The sequence below is a fragment of the Coregonus lavaretus genome, assembly GCF_964263955.1.
Source record: "Coregonus lavaretus genome assembly, chromosome: 11".
Taxonomy (NCBI): Eukaryota; Metazoa; Chordata; class Actinopteri; order Salmoniformes; family Salmonidae; genus Coregonus; species Coregonus lavaretus.
Genome location: NC_139998.1, coordinates 60,132,886 through 60,153,453, shown reverse-complemented (window position 1 = coordinate 60,153,453; position 20,568 = coordinate 60,132,886). Strand labels below are relative to the sequence as shown.

The 20,568-nt window shown below is 43.9% G+C and overlaps 1 protein-coding gene across 1 annotated transcript; it reads right to left on the bottom strand.

Moving 5' to 3' along the window:
- Positions 1-1,736: 1,736 nt before the first annotated feature.
- Positions 1,737-18,024, bottom strand: rp2 (RP2 activator of ARL3 GTPase; the record flags this gene model as incomplete). The annotated part of the gene is made up of 5 exons (XM_084171826.1): positions 1,737-2,569; positions 2,779-2,864; positions 3,209-3,323; positions 11,907-12,575; positions 17,854-18,024. The coding sequence occupies 5 exons, from the start codon at positions 18,022-18,024 to the stop codon at positions 2,486-2,488; spliced, it is 1,125 nt and encodes a 374-aa protein (XP_084027952.1). The 3' UTR covers positions 1,737-2,485.
- Positions 18,025-20,568: the final 2,544 nt, after the last annotated feature.

The window sequence follows — 20,568 nt, the reverse complement described above, 5'->3', positions numbered from 1 at the left end:
CTGTTGCTGGTATTTTGGCCCATTCCTCCATGCAGATCTCCTCTAGAGCAGTGATGTTTTGGGGCTGTCGCTGGGCAACACAGACTTTCAACTCCCTCCAAAGATTTTCTATGGGGTTGAGATCTGGAGACTGGCTAGGCCACTCCAGGACCTTGAAATGCTTCTTACGAAGCCACTCCTTCGTTGCCCGGGCGGTGTGTTTGGGATCATTGTCATGCTGAAAGACCCAGCCACGTTTCATCTTCAATGCCCTTGCTGATGGAAAGAGGTTTTCACTCAAAATCTCACGATACATGGCCCCATTCATTCTTTCCTTTACACGGATCAGTCGTCCTGGTCCCTTTGCAGAAAAACAGCCCCAAAGCATGACGTTTCCACCCCCATGCTTCACAGTAGGTATGGTGTTCTTTGGATGCAACTCAGCATTCTTTGTCCTCCAAACACGACGAGTTGAGTTTTTACCAAAAAGTTATATTTTGGTTTCATCTGACCATATGACATTCTCCCAATCCTCTTCTGGATCATCCAAATGCACTCTAGCAAACTTCAGACGGGCCTGGACATGTACTGGCTTAAGCAGGGGGACATGTCTGGCACTGCAGGATTTGAGTCCCTGGTGGCGTAGTGTGTTACTGATGGTAGGCTTTGTTACTTTGGTCCCAGCTCTCTGCAGGTCATTCACTAGGTCCCCCTGTGTGGTTCTGGGATTTTTGCTCACCGTTCTTGTGATCATTTTGACCCCACGGGGTGAGATCTTGCGTGTAGCCTCAGATCGAGGGAGATTATCAGTGGTCTTGTATGTCTTCCATTTCCTAATAATTGCTCCCACAGTTGATTTCTTCAAACCAAGCTGCTTACCTATTGCAGATTCAGTCTTCCCAGCCTGGTGCAGGTCTACAATTTTGTTTCTGGTGTCCTTTGGCAGCTATTTGGTCTTGGCCATAGTGGAGTTTGGAGTGTGACTGTTTGAGGTTGTGGACAGGTGTCTTTTATACTGATAACAAGTTCAAACAGGTGCCATTAATACAGGTAACGAGTGGAGGACAGAGGAGCCTCTTAAAGAAGAAGTTACAGGTCTGTGAGAGCCAGAAATCTTGCTTGTTTGTAGGTGACCAAATACTTATTTTCCACCATAATTTGCAAATAAATTCATAAAAAATCCCACAATGTGATTTTCTGGAGAAAAAAAATCTCAATTTGTTTGTCATAGTTGACGTGTACCTATGATGAAAATTACAGGCCTCTCTCATCTTTTTAAGTGGGAGAACTTGCACAATTGGTGGCTGACTAAATACTTTTTTCCCCCACTGTATAACAAGATAGAATACATTCAAGAAATTCATATAACTAATAACTAATGCAGCATTTCCCAACTCGGTCTTTGGGACTCCCTGGCTGCACGTTTTGCTTTTTGCCCTAGAACTACAAATCTGCTTCCAATAATCAAAGCTTGATGATGAGTCAATTATTTGCACTAGGGCTGCTTTCAGTTCGATTGAACGTTTGCTACGTTGCATAACGGCCACAGAACATGTTTCACCCAAAACGTTCTTGAACAGATTTGAGGTACATTTGCTCCGTTTGGTGGGTGTGGTGGGGTGCGGCTTGAAGCAATGAGTGACATATTTTAAGGGTAGCGGTGCATTTTGAACCCACAACCCAACCCCTCCCTATTTTTCAACTGGTCGTTCAGAACTGCACCGTTCCCATTTAATTGAATGTTGCATTACGTTTTTTCATACAGAGCGCAGGCCAGCTGTGTAGTTTCAGGGCAAAAAACAAAATGTTCACCCCTTGGTGTCCCCCAGGATTATCTGCTATTATGTTGATTAAACTGTCCTCTCTGCTACCTACCATCACTATGCTGATTAACCTGTCCTCTCTGCTACCTACCATCACTATGCTGATTAACCTGTCCTCTCTGCTACCTACCATCACTATGCTGATTAACCTGTCCTCTCTGCTACCTACCATCACTATGCTGATTAACCTGTCCTCTCTGCTACCTACCATCACTATGCTGATTAACCTGTCCTCTCTGCTACCTACCATCACTATGCTGATTAACCTGTCCTCTCTGCTACCTACCATCACTATGCTGATTAACCTGTCCTCTCTGCTACCTACCATCACTATGCTGATTAACCTGTCCTCTCTGCTACCTACCATCACTATGCTGATTAACCTGTCCTCTCTGCTACCTACCATCACTATGCTGATTAACCTGTCCTCTCTGCTACCTACCATCACTATGCTGATTAACCTGTCCTCTCTGCTACCTACCATCACTATGCTGATTAACCTGTCCTCTCTGCTACCTACCATCACTATGCTGATTAACCTGTCCTCTCTGCTACCTACCATCACTATGCTGATTAACCTGTCCTCTCTGCTACCTACTAGTATATCAAGTCTCAATAATGCCAACAAAAAATAAAAAATCATCAGTTGTGTAGTTTGTTTTGATTATAATGCAGTGATTCAATCACAAGCCCATCTGCATGTCAGCGAAGTTGAAGAAGTTGTCCACGTCTCGAGAGGAAGTATTTCTGTTGTCTGAAACAAACACCTGCAGAGAACAGGACAGAAAACAAGACTTACTTCACATACAGGACAGAAAACAAGAGTTACTTCACATTCAGCTACTATTTTATTAGCTAGTACAGTTCTGACAAAAACTTTCAGTACAACTGATAAAATATTTTTTTAAATGTAATTTCACCAGGTTAGTCTCATTGACATTAAAACAATAAATGTTTTTGTCTGGAGCGCTGTTACCTTGGTTCCACTGAACATGTCCCTGGACATGGCCTTACAGGCCTCTACTACCCCGTCCCCATTCAACTCCAGAGCTGTCACTGGCCCTGTGGAAGAGAAGAGATGCTTGCCTAATCATCATAAGCACTAAATAAACTCTTTCACTAACGCAATTCTTTCCTTCAGCTATGACGATTTTTATTCCCCCCTTTCTCTTGATTCAAAGGTCATCATACATCACAGAGAACCAGAAACAGCCAACTCATGTCAGCCCTAGTCTAATTCCTACTATTGAACGATTAACCCAGATGATAATATGAGGATTGTCTACGTCCCAAATGGCACCCTATTCCCTATATAGTGCACTACTTTTGACTGGGGCCCTGGTGAAAAGTAGTGCACTATATAGGGAATAAGCTGCTATTTGGGACCCATTCTTTGTGTTCCTTACCCTTGGTGATCCACTCTAGGAGTCCCTCTGCATCGTTCTGGAACCCTCTGCTGACGTCCTCGGGACGCATGGACACTTCCTTGGTCTGGACCAGCACAAACCCTTTCCCCGAGGCCTGGAGTTAATACAACATTAAATCAAATCAAATGTTATTTGTCACGTGCGCCGAATACAACAGGTGTAGAACTTACCGTGAAATGCTTACTTACAAGCCCTTAACCAACAATGCAGTTCAAGAAAGAGTTAAGAAAATATTTACTAAATAAACTAAAGTAAAAAATAATATAAAAGTAACACAATAAAATAACAATAACGAGGCTATATACAGGGGGTACCGGTACCGGGTCAATGGGCTGGAGGCTATATACAGGGGGTACCGGTACCTAGTCAATGGGCTGGAGGCTATATACAGGGGGTACCGGTACCGGGTCAATGGGCTGGAGGCTATATACAGGGGGTACCGGTACCGAGTCAATGGGCTGGAGGCTATATACAGGGGGTACCGGTACCGGGTCAATGGGCTGGAGGCTATATACAGGGGGTACCGGTACCGAGTCAATGGGCTGGAGGCTATATACAGGGGGTACCGGTACCGAGTCAATGGGCTGGAGGCTATACACAGGGGGTACCGGTACAGAGTCAATGGGCTGGAGGCTATACACAGGGGGTACCGGTACAGAGTCAATGGGCTGGAGGCTATATACAGGGGGTACCGGTACCTAGTCAATGGGCTGGAGGCTATATACAGGGGGTACCGGTACCGGGTCAATGGGCTGGAGGCTATATACAGGGGGTACCGGTACCGAGTCAATGGGCTGGAGGCTATATACAGGGGGTACCGGTACCGAGTCAATGGGCTGGAGGCTATATACAGGGGGTACCGGTACCGAGTCAATGGGCTGGAGGCTATACACAGGGGGTACCGGTACCTAGTCAATGGGCTGGAGGCTATATACAGGGGGTACCGGTACCTAGTCAATGGGCTGGAGGCTATATACAGGGGGTACCGGTACCGAGTCAATGGGCTGGAGGCTATATACAGGGGGTACCGGTACCGAGTCAATGGGCTGGAGGCTATATACAGGGGGTACCGGTACCGAGTCAATATACAGGCTATATACAGGGGGTACCGGTACCGAGTCAATGGGCTGGAGGCTATATACAGGGGGTACCGGTACCGAGTCAATGGGCTGGAGGCTATATACAGGGGGTACCGGTACCGAGTCAATGTGCTCGGTACAGGTTAGTTGAGGTAATAACGAGGCTATATACAGGGGGTACCGGTACCGAGTCAATGTGCTGGGTACAGGTTAGTTGAGGTAATAACGAGGCTATATACAGAGGGTACCGGTACTGGGTCAATGTGCTGGGTACAGGTTAGTCCAGGTAATTTGTAAAGTGACTATGCATAGATAATAAACAGCGAGTAGCAGCAGTGTAAAAACCGTAGGGGGGGGGCAATGTAAATAGTCCAGGTGGCCATTTGAATAACTGTTCAGCAGTCTTATGGCTTGGGGGTAGAAGCTGTTAATGAGCCTGGTATAGAGGTCCTGGATGGCAGGAAGCTTGGCCCCAGTGATGTACTGGGCCAGACAGACAAGAGGCAATGACACCATTAATACAAATAATATGCGCCATTTAGCAGACGTTTTTCTTCCAAAGTGACTTCCAAAAGCACTCATATCAATCCTTAACTAACCTACATCTGGACAGGAATCTGTTCTTATCAAACCCCAGGTATCAGATTGGTGCTGACTGACTCACTGGCTGGCTGGCTGACTCGCTGGCTGGCTGGCTGACTCGCTGGCTGGCTGGCTGGCTGGCTGGCTGGCTGGCTGACTGGCTGACTCACTGGCTGACTCACTGGCTGGCTGGCTGACTCACTGACTCACTGACTGGCTGACTCACTGGCTGGCTGGCTGGCTGGCTGGCTGGCTGGCTGGCTGGCTGGCTGGCTCACTGGCTGACTGACTGACTCACTGGCTGGCTGGCTGGCTGGCTGGCTCACTGACCGGCTGGCTGGCTCACTGCACAACACTAAGGTTGGGGGACTTGGTGTCAAGTTCATTTCGATTCAGTCAATTTGGAAAGTAAACTGAAACTGAAATGTCAGACTACCTCACACGAAAGCAATATTACCTTGTTGTGAAAGACACAGTAGGTCTAGCGTATATTTAGGAAGTGACGAAAGCATTCAGTGGAATGTTTTAGAGTTTGAGACGCAGAGGGAATCCTGGGTGCATTAACCTTATACTTAAAAGTCAGTTCACCCAAAATGAACCATATTTCACTATTAACTGTTGCTTGCCTGCTCTTGTCCTTCTTTGACATGTACATTACAGCAAAGATCTTACAGCGTTTTATACAGGGATCTTACACCAACAGGCTAGTTAACAATGATGAAGCCCCAACAGGCTAGTTAACAATGAAGCCCCAACACCAACAGGCTAGTTAACAATGATGAAGCCCCAACAGGCTAGTTAACAATGAAGCCCCAACACCAACAGGCTAGTTAACAATGATGAAGCCCCAACAGGCTAGTTAACAATGATGATTCCCTAACACCAACAGGCTAGTTAACAATGATGATTCCCCAACAGGCTGGTTAACAATGATGATTCCCCAACAGGCTAGTTAACAATGATGATTCCCCAACAGGCTAGTTAACAATGATGATTCCTCAACAGGCTAGTTAACAATGATGATTCCCCAACAGGCTAGTTAACAATGATGATTCCCCAACAGGCTGGTTAACAATGATGATTCCTCAACAGGCTAGTTAACAATGATGATTCCCCAACACCAACAGGCTAGTTAACAATGATGATTCCCTAACACCAACAGGCTAGTTAACAATGATGATTCCCCAACACCAACAGGCTAGTTAACAATGATGAAGCCCCAACACCAACAGGCTAGTTAACAATGATGATTCCCCAACACCAACAGGCTAGTTAACAATGATGATTCCCCAACAGGCTAGTTAACAATGATGAAGCCCCAACAGGCTAGTTAACAATGATGATTCCCCAACACCAACAGGCTAGTTAACAATGATGATTCCCCAACACCAACAGGCTAGTTAACAATGATGATTCCCCAACACCAACAGGCTAGTTAACAATGATGATTCCCCAACACCAACAGGCTAGTTAACAATGATGATTCCCCAACAGGCTAGTTAATAATGATGATTCCCCAACACCAACAGGCTAGTTAATAATGATGATTCCCCAACAGGCTAGTTAACAATGATGATTCCCCAACAGGCTAGTTAACAATGATGATTCCCCAACACCAACAGGCTAGTTAATAATGATGATTCCCCAACAGGCTAGTTAATAATGATGATTCCCCAACACCAACAGGCTAGTTAACAATGATGATTCCCCAACAGGCTAGTTAACAATGATGATTCCCCAACAGGCTAGTTAACAATGATGATTCCCCAACAGGCTAGTTAACAATGATGATTCCCCAACACCAACAGGCTAGTTAACAATGATGATTCCCCAACAGGCTAGTTAACAATGATGATTCCCCAACAGGCTAGTTAACAATGATGATTCCCCAACAGGCTAGTTAACAATGATGATTCCCCAACACCAACAGGCTAGTTAACAATGATGATTCCCCAACACCAACAGGCTAGTTAACAATGATGATTCCCCAACACCAACAGGCTAGTTAACAATGATGATTCCCCAACACCAACAGGCTAGTTAACAATGATGATTCCCCAACAGGCTAGTTAACAATGATGATTCCTCAACAGGCTAGTTAACAATGATGATTCCCCAACAGGCTAGTTAACAATGATGATTCCCCAACACCAACAGGCTAGTTAACAATGATGAAGCCCCAACACCAACAGGCTAGTTAACAATGATGATTCCCCAACAGGCTAGTTAATAATGATGATTCCCCAACACCAACAGGCTAGTTAACAATGATGATTCCCCAACAGGCTAGTTAACAATGATGATTCCCTAACACCAACAGGCTAGTTAACAATGATGATTCCCTAACACCAACAGGCTAGTTAACAATGATGAAGCCCCAACACCAACAGGCTAGTTAACAATGATGATTCCCCAACACCAACAGGCTAGTTAACAATGATGAAGCCCCAACAGGCTAGTTAACAATGATGATTCCCCAACAGGCTAGTTAACAATGATGATTCCCCAACAGGCTAGTTAACAATGATGATTCCCCAACAGGCTAGTTAACAATGATGATTCCCCAACACCAACAGGCTAGTTAACAATGATGATTCCCCAACAGGCTAGTTAACAATGATGATTCCTCAACAGGCTAGTTAACAATGATGATTCCCCAACAGGCTAGTTAACAATGATGATTCCCCAACAGGCTAGTTAACAATGATGATTCCCCAACACCAACAGGCTAGTTAACAATGATGAAGCCCCAACACCAACAGGCTAGTTAACAATGATGATTCCCCAACACCAACAGGCTAGTTAACAATGATGATTCCCCAACAGGCTAGTTAACAATGATGATTCCCCAACACCAACAGGCTAGTTAACAATGATGATTCCCCAACAGGCTAGTTAACAATGATGATTCCCCAACAGGCTAGTTAACAATAATGATTCCCCAACAGGCTAGTTAACAATGATGATTCCCCAACACCAACAGGCTAGTTAACAATGATGATTCCCCAACACCAACAGGCTAGTTAACAATGATGATTCCCCAACACCAACAGGCTAGTTAACAATGATGATTCCCCAACACCAACAGGCTAGTTAACAATGTTGATTCCCCAACAGGCTAGTTAATAATGATGATTCCCCAACAGGCTAGTTAATAATGATGAAGCCCCAACAGGCTAGTTAACAATGATGAAGCCCCAACAGGCTAGTTAACAATGATGAAGCCCCAACAGGCTAGTTAACAATGATGATTCCCCAACAGGCTAGTTAACAATGATGATTCCCCAACACCAACAGGCTAGTTAACAATGATGATTCCCCAACACCAACAGGCTAGTTAACAATGATGATTCCCCAACACCAACAGGCTAGTTAACAATGATGATTCCCCAACACCAACAGGCTAGTTAACAATGATGAAGCCCCAACAGGCTAGTTAACAATGATGATTCCCCAACAGGCTAGTTAACAATGATGATTCCCCAACACCAACAGGCTAGTTAACAATGATGATTCCCCAACACCAACAGGCTAGTTAACAATGATGATTCCCCAACACCAACAGGCTAGTTAACAATGATGAAGCCCCAACAGGCTAGTTAACAATGATGATTCCCCAACAGGCTAGTTAACAATGATGATTCCCCAACAGGCTAGTTAACAATGATGATTCCCCAACACCAACAGGCTAGTTAACAATGATGATTCCCCAACACCAACAGGCTAGTTAACAATGATGATTCCCCAACAGGCTAGTTAACAATGTTGATTCCCCAACAGGCTAGTTAACAATGATGATTCCCCAACATGCTAGTTAACAATGATGATTCCCCAACACCAACAGGCTAGTTAATAATGATGATTCCCCAACACCAACAGGCTAGTTAATAATGATGATTCCCCAACAGGCTAGTTAACAATGATGATTCCCCAACAGGCTAGTTAACAATGATGATTCCCCAACAGGCTAGTTAACAATGATGATTCCCCAACACCAACAGGCTAGTTAATAATGATGATTCCCCAACAGGCTAGTTAACAATGATGAAGCCCCAACAGGCTAGTTAACAATGATGATTCCCCAACAGGCTAGTTAACAATGATGATTCCCCAACACCAACAGGCTAGTTAACAATGATGATTCCCCAACACCAACAGGCTAGTTAACAATGATGATTCCCCAACACCAACAGGCTAGTTAACAATGATGAAGCCCCAACAGGCTAGTTAACAATGATGATTCCCCAACACCAACAGGCTAGTTAACAATGATGATTCCCAACAGGCTAGTTAACAATGATGAAGCCCCAACAGGCTAGTTAACAATGATGATTCCCCAACAGGCTAGTTAACAATGTTGATTCCCCAACAGGCTAGTTAATAATGATGATTCCCCAAAAGGCTAGTTAACAATGATGATTCCCCAACAGGCTAGTTAACAATGATGATTCCCCAACAGGCTAGTTAACAATGATGATTCCCCAACACCAACAGGCTAGTTAATAATGATGATTCCCCAACAGGCTAGTTAACAATGATGATTCCCCAACAGGCTAGTTAACAATGATGATTTCCCAACAGGCTAGTTAACAATGATGATTCCCCAACACCAACAGGCTAGTTAATAATGATGATTCCCCAACAGGCTAGTTAACAATGATGATTCCCCAACAGGCTAGTTAACAATGATGATTCCCCAACAGGCTAGTTAACAATGATGATTCCCCAACAGGCTAGTTAACAATGATGATTCCCCAACAGGCTAGTTAACAATGATGATTCCCCAACAGGCTAGTTAACAATGATGATTCCCCAACAGGCTAGTTAACAATGATGATTCCCCAACACCAACAGGCTAGTTAACAATGATGATTCCCCAACAGGCTAGTTAATAATGATGATTCCCCAACAGGCTAGTTAACAATGATGATTCCCCAACAGGCTAGTTAACAATGATGATTCCCCAACAGGCTAGTTAACAATGATGATTCCCCAACAGGCTAGTTAACAATGATGATTCCCCAACAGGCTAGTTAATAATGATGATTCCCCAACAGGCTAGTTAATAATGATGATTCCCCAACAGGCTAGTTAACAATGATGATTCCCCAACAGGCTAGTTAACAATGATGATTCCCCAACACCAACAGGCTAGTTAACAACACCAACAGTTTTTAGTATTTTCTGTAATAAAGCTTTACAAACATATTTTTTTAAACATTACAACAGACTCTCTGGTACGCTCATAATTGATTTAGTGTTGTTTACATTGTTCCAAACGGTCAGAGAAATGATATAGTAATCTAACAGCACCTGTTTGGCCCACATAATATACAGGCAGCGCTGCTCCATACCGTCTGTTTCTTGATCCCCAGTATTTTCCACAACTAGTCAAATTTAACACAGTGCAGCATGTCTGAGCTCAGCCCGGCACAATCAATTGGTTGGACTCCCTCTAGTCGTTTATGTGTCTTAATTATTTAATCAAACTGTGTTTTTAAAGCATCAGACAGTCTCAGTGCATATAGTTGATTTGATTAAAACACATAGGATGGGTCTAGATATCGAAAAATACACTTTTTTTTAAAATTTAGACCAATCGATTGGTCAAATGAACAGATGATTCTTGGTCGACCAAGATTATTTTTTTCGGCGGGGACAGCCCTAGTGTCTACTCTCTAATAATTATAATTCAACATTTGGCAACAATATCTCTCCGTTTCAATATTGCTCAATCAAGGAGTGTCATTGATCGCTTGGCCAAAACACTCATAAGAACGTAACAACTTGAATTGTTCTGCATTTCTAAATGACTGTCTGTGTGGAGGAGGAAGGAAGTGAACAAATCTGGAGGATAGTCATTTAGCAGACGCTCTTATCCAGAGCCACTTACAGTTAGTGGGTGCATACATTGTAATAATAATAATAATAATAATAATAATAATAATAATAATATGCCATTTAGCAGACGCTTTTATCCAAAGCGACTTACAGTCATGCGTGCATACATTTGTTTGTGTATTGGTGGTCCCGGGGATCGAACCCACTACCTTGGCGTTACAAGCGCCGTGCTCTACCAGCTGAGCTACAGAGGACCATTGTCATACTGGCCCCCCGTGGGAAACGAACCCACAACCCTGGCGTTGCAAGCGCCATGCTCTACCAACTGAGCTACAGGGGACTCAGTAGTTTAGATCATAAGGACCATGAGACACTTCCTCATCTGGAGGATGACCAGTAGTTTAGATCATAAGGACCATGAGACACTTCCTAATCTGGAGGATGACCAGTAGTTTAGATCATAAGGACCATGAGACACTTCCTCATCTGGAGGATGACCAGTAGTTTAGATCATAAGGACCATGGGACACTTCCTCATCTGGAGGATGACCAGTAGTTTAGATCATAAGGACCATGGGACACTTCCTCATCTGGAGGATGACCAGTAGTTTAGATCATAAGGACCATGGGACACTTCCTCATCTGGAGGATGACCAGTAGTTTAGATCAGACGGACCATGGGACACTTCCTAATCTGGAGGATGACCAGTAGTTTAGATCAGACGGACCATGGGACACTTCCTCATCTGGAGGATGACCAGTAGTTTAGATCATAAGGACCATGAGACACTTCCTCATCTGGAGGATGACCAGTAGTTTAGATCAGACGGACCATGGGACACTTCCTCATCTGGAGGATGACCAGTAGTTTAGATCAGACGGACCATGGGACACTGCCTCATCTGGAGGATGACCAGTAGTTTAGATCATAAGGACCATGAGACACTTCCTCATCTGGAGGATGACCAGTAGTTTAGATCAGACGGACCATGAGACACTTCCTCATCTGGAGGATGACCAGTAGTTTAGATCAGAAGGACCTTATCGGAAAGGACCAAAATAGAACCATTGCAGCAAGCGAAGGAGACCTTTAACTGTGTCTGACCTTCCCTCCTCCTCATTTAGTTATTTTTTAAACATTTAAGTCATTTAGCAGACGCTCTTATCCTCCTCACCTCATCAATGAGTTTCCGGGCATTAGCAGTGGTGTAGTCCCCAGCGAAGAACACAAACAGACAGGACTCGTCACTGTCCTTGCGTCTGCCTCCTTTGGTCATGGGCACGATGCTGCGGGATGCCTCAGCTGAGACCCGGACTGATTTAAACTCAGACTCCGGATCAGGGGCTGGGACATGGTCCAGCACCACAGTGTCCTCAGCCAGCAGGCTCCAGTTGGTCTCCCCTGAGACAGGCGTGAAGTCATGGACGTTGCTCCAGTTGTTGTTGAAGATGCTGAGGCCTGCGTCCTTGAAGTGGAAGGCCAGCTCGGGGTAGTAGTACTGGAAGCAGCCGAACTTCATCCCCGTGGACGCCTCGATGATGGGCTGGGTGGCGCAACACAGGAACACCTCCATCTTCTTACAGTCCCTGGTCCTGAACTGCTGGCAGGCCACCACACACCTGATATCCTTACAGTCCCTGAAGAACACACTGCCCTTCACTGGCCCCATAACGATGCAGCAGTTGGTGCAGTCGTCGATGGTGATGGTGGCGGAGTGGTCAAACACGAAGATGTTGCAGTTCTCACAGTCCTGGATGACAAACTGCTGTCCGTTCAGCTTGCCTGGCAGACGGCCCACCGTGGCATCCTTCAGCCCTGTTAGCATGAAGTCCTTAGGGTCAACCTGCAAAGAGACAGACAATAGTTCAGACGATACAAATACAGTGGGGGAAAAAAGTATTTAGTCAGCCACCAATTGTGCAAGTTCTCCCATTTAAAAAGATGAGAGAGGCCTGTAATTTTCATCATAGGTACACGTCAACTATGACAGACAAAATGAGGAAAAAAATATCCAGAAAATCACATTGTAGGATTTTTTATGAATTTATTTGCAAATTATGGTGGAAAATAAGTATTTGTTCAATAACAAAAGTTTCTCAATACTTTGTTATATACCCTTTGTTGGCAATGACACAGGTCAAACGTTTTCTGTAAGTCTTCACAAGGTTTTCACACACTGTTGCTGGTATTTTGGCCCATTCCTCCATGCAAATCTCCTCTAGAGCAGTGATGTTTTGGGGCTGTCGCTGGGCAACACGGACTTTCAACTCCATCCAAAGATGTTCTATGGGGTTGAGATCTGGAGACTGGCTAGGCCACTCCAGGACCTTGAAATGCTTCTTACGAAGCCACTCCTTCGTTGCCCGGGCGGTGTGTTTGGGATCATTGTCATGCTGAAAGACCCAGCCACGTTTCATCTTCAATGCCCTTGCTGATGGAAGGAGGTTTTCACTCAAAATCTCACGATACATGGCCCCATTCATTCTTTCCTTTACACGGATCAGTCGTCCTGGTCCCTTTGCAGAAAAACAGCCCCAAAGCATGATGTTTCCACCCCCATGCTTCACAGTAGGTATGGTGTTCTTTGGATGCAACTCAGCATTCTTTGTCCTCCAAACATGACAAGTTGAGTTTTTACCAAAAAGTTATATTTTGGTTTCATCTGACCATATGACATTCTCCCAATCCTCTTCTTGATCATCCAAATGCACTCTAGCAAACTTCAGACGGGCCTGGACATGTACTGGCTTAAGCAGGGGGACACGTCTTGCACTGCAGGATTTGAGTCCCTGGCGGCGTAGTGTGTTACTGATGGTAGGCTTTGTTACTTTGGTCCAGCTCTCTGCAGGTCATTCACTAGGTCCCCCCGTGTGGTTCTGGGATTTTTGCTCACCGTTCTTGTAATCATTTTGACCCCGCGGGGTGAGATCTTGCGTGGAGCCCCAGATCGAGGGAGATTATCAGTGGTCTTGTATGTCTTCCATTTCCTAATAATTGCTCCCACAGTTGATTTCTTCAAACCAAGCTGCTTACCTATTGCAGATTCAGTCTTCCCAGCCTGGTGCAGGTCTACAATTTTGTTTCTGGTGTCCTTTGACAGCTCTTTGGTCTTGGCCATAGTGGAGTTTGGAGTGTGACTGTTTGAGGTTGTGGACAGGTGTCTTTTATACTGATAACAAGTTCAAACAGGTGCCATTAATACAGGTAACGAGTGGAGGACAGAGGAGCCTCTTAAAGAAGAAGTTACAGGTCTGTGAGAGCCAGAATTCTTGCTTGTTTGTAGGTGACCAAATACTTATTTTCCACCATAATTTGCAAATAAATTCATTAAAAATCCTACAATGTGATTTTCTGGATTTTTTCCCCTCAATTTGTCTGTCAAAGTTGACGTGTACCTATGATGAAAATTACAGGCCTCTCTCATCTTCTTAAGTGGGAGAACTTGCACAATTGGTGGCTGACTAAATACTTTTCCCCCCACTGTAGGTAGGGGTAAAGTGACTATGCATAGATAATAAACAGAGAGTAGCAGCCGCGTAAAAGAGGGGGTGGGGTGGGGTTGGGGGGACAATGCAAATAGTCCAGGTAGCCTGGAATTGGTGGCTGACTAAATACTTTTTTTCCCCACTGTATGTCCATAATAAAAGCGCTGCTCTACCTTCTTAACAGCACTATCAACAAGGCAGGTCCTACAGGCCCTAGTTTTGTCGCACCTGGACTACTGGTCAGTCGTGTGGTCAGGTGCCACAAAAACGGACTTAGGAAAATTGCAATTGCCTCAGAACAGGGCAGCACGGCTGGCCCTTAGATGTACACAGAGAGCTAATATTAATAATTTGCATGTCAATCTCTCCTGGCTCAAAGTGGAGGAGAGATTGACTTCATCACTACTTGTATTTGTGAGAGGTATTGACATGTTGAAAGCACTGAGCTGTCTGTTTGAACTACTGGCACACAGTTCGGACACCCATGCATACCCCACAAGACATGCCACCAGAGGTCTCTTCACAGTCCCCAAGTCCAGAACAGACTATGGGAGGCGCACAGTACTACATAGAGCCATGACTACATGGAACTCTATTCCACATCAGGTAACTGATGCAAGCAGTAAAATTTGATTTAAAAAAAAAAAACAGATAAAAAAAACACCTTATGGAACAGCGGGGACTGTGAAGCAACACAAACATAGACACATGCACACACACACGATAACATACGCACTATACACACACACGTACACATGGATTTTGTGTTGTAAATATGTGGTAGTGGTGGAGTAGGGGCCTGAGGGCACACAGTGTGTTGTGAAATCTGTTATGAATGTATTGTAATGTTACAAAAATTATATGAACTGCCTTAATTTTGCTGGACCCCAGGAAGAGGGGTATATATATATATATATATATATATATATCGTATTAGGCCTGTGTTGCTTTTGGGTGAGCAAAAAAATAGTGACTATATCAGTTATTGAACCCCGGCCAATTAAATCACTAGTCAGATGCGCTAACCTCAACCCTAGTAGACATACGTTTTAATAAACCCTCTTAACGTATCATATTGGGTGTAAACAGCCTCGGAATAGAAAAGACAAGGGTAAATCTTCCTGCCCGCCAATAAATTACATCATGCAATCCGCGGTTAACACATTTACGAGGAAGGCAGAGTGCTCGCTGCCGCGGGGCTTGTTGAGTTGGCAGAGCGGGTCGATGCTGCTTGATGAATTTGACAATGAATGTACTTGGGAAATACGTTTTTGTCGATCAGATGTGACTGAATTAATGTTTAGGCTTATGATAATCGTTATTGTAATGAAGTATAATTTCAAAACATGAGCATAAAAACAGGTAATAATAAACATGAATCATCATTATATTACTTCACAGTAATGTGTTAAATGCTTTTTCAGTCGTTCCTCTTGCGTTAGCAGTGTGGAAAGGGACAGTAAAAAGCGTGTGCAGGAGTTTTCCTGTGAGGGGGAGTGGTGGTGTATCCAGGGAAAAAACTAAACTAAGCTTCTGAAATGTCATTCGTGGTCTTATGCTGCCATCTATTGGAATTATTTAGCAACTGCAGTAGTACTGAATAAAGTGTATATCCTTCCTAAAGTAGTAATTGCTCAGAATTGCTAAATATACAATTTTCTAGTACATTTTATCACTTACAACTATAAAATAACAATTTATAGCATAACAAACAATGAAATTGACAAACACCTTACATTTAGTTAATTCATTTAAAAAAAAGTAGATCTGTGAATAATGAAAAGTTAATAAGTTATTGCCACACTTTCCCATAGAGGCCTTGTTTACATTTACGTCATTTAACAGACGCTCTTATCCAGAGCGACTACGGCAAGTGCCTTGCTCAAGGGGCTCCCGAGTGGCGCAGTGGTCTAAGGCACTGCATCACAGTGCTAGCTGTGCCACTAGAGATCCATGGGGCGGCGCCCACAACCCCGGCCGCGACCGGGAGACCCATGGGGCGGCGCACAATTGGCCCAGCGTCGTCCAGGGTAGGGGAGGGAATGGCCGGCAGGGATGTAGCTCAGTTGGTAGAGCATGGTGTTTGCAACGCCAGGGTTGTGGGTTCGATTCCCATGGGGGGCCAGTATGAAAAATATAAAAATAATGTATGCACTAACTGTAAGTCGCTCTGGACAAGAGCGTCTGCTAAATGACTAAAATGTAATGTAAATGTACATAACAGATATTTCACCTAGTTGGTTCGGGGATTCGAACCAGCCAACTTTCGGTTACTGCCCAATGCGCTTAACTGCTAGATTAGAAACCACAAAATGTTCAACACATAAAGGCAAATGGTCGTAGATAAATGGTCAGCTGGTTAAATAAAAAGACTGCTCTTATAACTTTCAGACTGCCATTGTTTTGGGGAAATAGGGACGTCTGTCTATTTCGCCAAATATCTCAAAATGTATGCATTTTAATGGTTTGAAGTTCTACACCATTTTAAAATCAGGATAACCTATTATTTCTAATGATGTAAGTGTGGGCAGCGTACAATGCTGTGACCAATTACTGGTAGTTAAAACGTCAACAAATAAAATGATACTCCTGGAAGTCTGAGGTCGTCCCGTTGTTTCCTACAGGGGAAATATAGGTGTCTGTTTATTTCACAACATATCTCGCAATGTGTATACTTTGATTACTTCAAGTCAAACACAATTTTAAATCAGGATAATCTCCTCTTTCTAATGATGTAAGGCTGGGCAGTGTACTCAGTTGTCATCAAAAGCTAGCATTTAAAATGTAAAAAAAAGTACACATTATTGTCGGAACTCTGAGGCTGCCCCATTGTTTCCCGATGGGAAAATTCTACACGGACATGTATGTCTATTTTGCCAAATATTTCACGATGTGTGTATTTTGATTTTTTCAAATCGGACACCATTTTAATCATGAGAATCTCCTCTTTCTAATTATGTAAGGCTGGGCAGCATACTCTGCTGTCATCGATCACTAGACCCGAAATAGTCAGAAGTTGCAATTTTTTCCCCTACTTCCTCGTTATGCAGACAAAAGCACACTTGAGGCGCGGATGTTTACTTTCTACACGAGTTGTTCTTTTTCAGTTTCGTCCTAAGAACAGATTGTAGTGGTAAAATAAAAAGGTATACATTTGTTGGTGCCATTTAGGGAACATGGACTTCTAAGGATCATTCCAGTCAGAAGAGGTTCAGCGAAGATTCGTTTCAATTCATTTGCTATGGCCTCCCGCTAGTGTTCCAGCTCAACCAACGTTCTTTGACCGTTTTTCAGCAGCTAGTCTCATTTACATTTACAGGCCATGCATCCTCACCGCTGGTCTCCCTGGCCATGCATGCATCCTCACCGCTAGTCTCCCTGGCCATGCATGCATCCTCACCGCTAGTCTCCCTGGCCATGCATGCATCCTCACCGCTAGTCTCCCTGGCCATGCATACATCCTCACCGCTAGTCTCCCTGGCCATGCATGCATCCTCACCGCTAGTCTCCCTGGCCATGCATGCATCCTCACCGCTAGTCTCCCTGGCCATGCATGCATCCTCACCGCTGGTCTCCCTGGCCATGCATGCATCCTCACCGCTAGTCTCCCTGGCCATGCATGCATCCTCTCCATACCTTTTCACGTTTGTCCCAGCTGTATTGTTTAGGTGGATCCTCCGTTGCCTTGCTGCTGAGGGAAATGTTGTTGGCGTTGCTACTGCTGTTCCTCTTCTCTTCCACCGTCGTCGGAGTAGGCTCCTTTTCGGGTGATTTTCTCTTTGATTTTTTGGAGAACCAGCAACCCATTTTGTCCTATTAACAATAAACAAATCAAAAGTGTATAGTAAAATATGATAAGAGTCTGTCCCCAGAAGATATCTCGCCTACTTTGTATAAAATGTACAGGTATTTCGGTCTTCTTTCCTCCTCGTTTTCGGGCTTCCTATCACACACTCGTAAACCTGTCTTTAGGTTGAGCTTTCCTTTTCCTTATACAGTTCAACAGCCAATCAATACTTTGCAATCCGTTACTTAGTAACAGCGAATCACAGGACAACAACAGTCTGTGAGGGGACAACGTGGACAATATCAGCCAATCAAACAGTGTTCTGCATTTTGGGAGCTGGGCGTTGTCGTAGCGGCGCTCAGTGTGCAGGGTGGTAAACAGTGAGGGGTTTCGATTATCTGGCCCGGATTACCCCCGGTGAGAGGGGTTTAAATCGGTGAAAAGTGATTGCATTCGTTTTGGAACCGGCTGCCTCCCTTCAAAGCCCACGACGAAATCAGATCAAAACTAAAGTGACGTGGCGTAGGACAGATTAGCACGTGGAGGAATGACTACAATCCTGTGTTTTCACATGCAACAGTGATTGCGTTTGATAATTACGCTTTATCTGCCTTCCCAATGAAAACTAGTTGAACAATTTGAACATATGTTTTATGGAAAATATTAATTGTATGTTTCTGAACTATGCACCATGCTGCCTTGTTGACAACATGACTGAGTGGCGCAGATTATTGTTTGATATTTTCTTTTATTTTTATTTCACCTTTATTTAACCAGGTAAACCAGTTGAGAACAAGTTCTCATTTACAACTGCGACCTGGCCAAGATAAAGCAAAGCAGTGTGATAAAAACAACAACACAGAGAGATATGAGAAGAACGCTCTTCCCTCACCGTTTCTTTCTGTCACGTCACGGGCCATAGACCGGTGCACCGCGGCTCAGGTTAATAGAACTCCGTCAATGTTGCGGCGGCAGGTAGTTTAGTGGTTAAGAGCGTTGTGCCAGTCACCGAAAGGTCGCTGGTTCTAATCCCTGAGCCGACAAGGTGAAAAATCTGTCGATGTGCCCTTGAGCAAGACACTTAACCCTAAATTCTGGATAAAAGCGTCTGCTAAAATGTATGTAAATCACTGGTGATAAAACATTCGTCCAAATATGGTTCATGCTATAAAGTAAAACTTTATTGTTATGTCGGATTTTGACACTTGATGATGCAGATGATGCATCAGGCATGCAGTCAATTGACGGTACTGCAGCCTAACGTGGAACCCGTATTATCTTCAACAGTGTTGTGATTACCGCAGCCTAACGTGGAACCCCGTATTATCTTCAACAGTGTTGTGATTACCGCAGCCTAACGTGGAACCCCGTATTATCTTCAACAGTGTTGTGATTACCGCAGCCTAACGTGGAACCCGTATTATCTTCAACAGTGTTGTGATTACCGCAGCCTAACGTGGAACCCCGTATTATATATTATCTTCAACAGTGTTGTGATTACCGCAGCCTAGCGTGGAACCCCGTATTATCTTCAACAGTGTTGTGATTACTGCGGCCTAGCGTGGAACCCCGTATTATCTTCAACAGTGTTGTGATTACCGCAGCCTAACGTGGAACCCCGTATTATCTTCAACAGTGTTGTGATTACCGCAGCCTAACGTGGAACCCGTATTATCTTCAACAGTGTTGTGATTACCGCAGCCTAACGTGGAACCCCGTATTATCTTCAACAGTGTTGTGATTACCGCAGCCTAACGTGGAACCCGTATTATATATTATCTTCAACAGTGTTGTGATTACCGCAGCCTAACGTGGAACCCGTATTATATATTATCTTCAACAGTGTTGTGATTACCGCAGCCTAACGTGGAACCCCGTATTATATATTTACCTTCAACAGTGTTATCTTGTTTTGTGATTACTGTAGCCTGCTATCACACAAGGGATGTTCTTTCTTGACGTACTGTACCTGGGTGAGACTGAAAATTATCTGGTGGATCATTTATAGAATAACTTTATTTGTGTGTCAAACAAAACAACATGCTTGTTAGCTAACAATTTAAGCTACTAGTCCAATCTAATTATAGTCTGCTGCCGTTATCTATTTCTACAGACCCACTGTAACATGACATGATTGGCCATGCGGCTGCTTCTGAACAAAGGTGTATAACCCCATAGCTTTTGGACCTCTTATCATCACGATAAAACAAACGTTTATTCATGCTCCTGTCACAGGCAACTAGCCCATTCTGTCTATCTGAACATTTCACATTATCATTTGGTATGGAGGCCTATTTGAGATTCACAAGAGAACAAACAGGCTTGCAGCATGTCTCTGACACCTGCTGCATTGTGTCTGCTACCACGTGTTCTGGATACGACCACACTTACAGTTATTTTTATCACTTTGGTACTACTTTCACAAGTATGTGGTAAAATTTCACAACTCAAAACTCAAAACAGATCATCTAAATGGCTGTTTTTTCAAAACTTTAAGCACATTTTCAATTGACTAAGTACAACAACAAAAATCACACAACTTTTTCACCAAATCTAATCAGTGT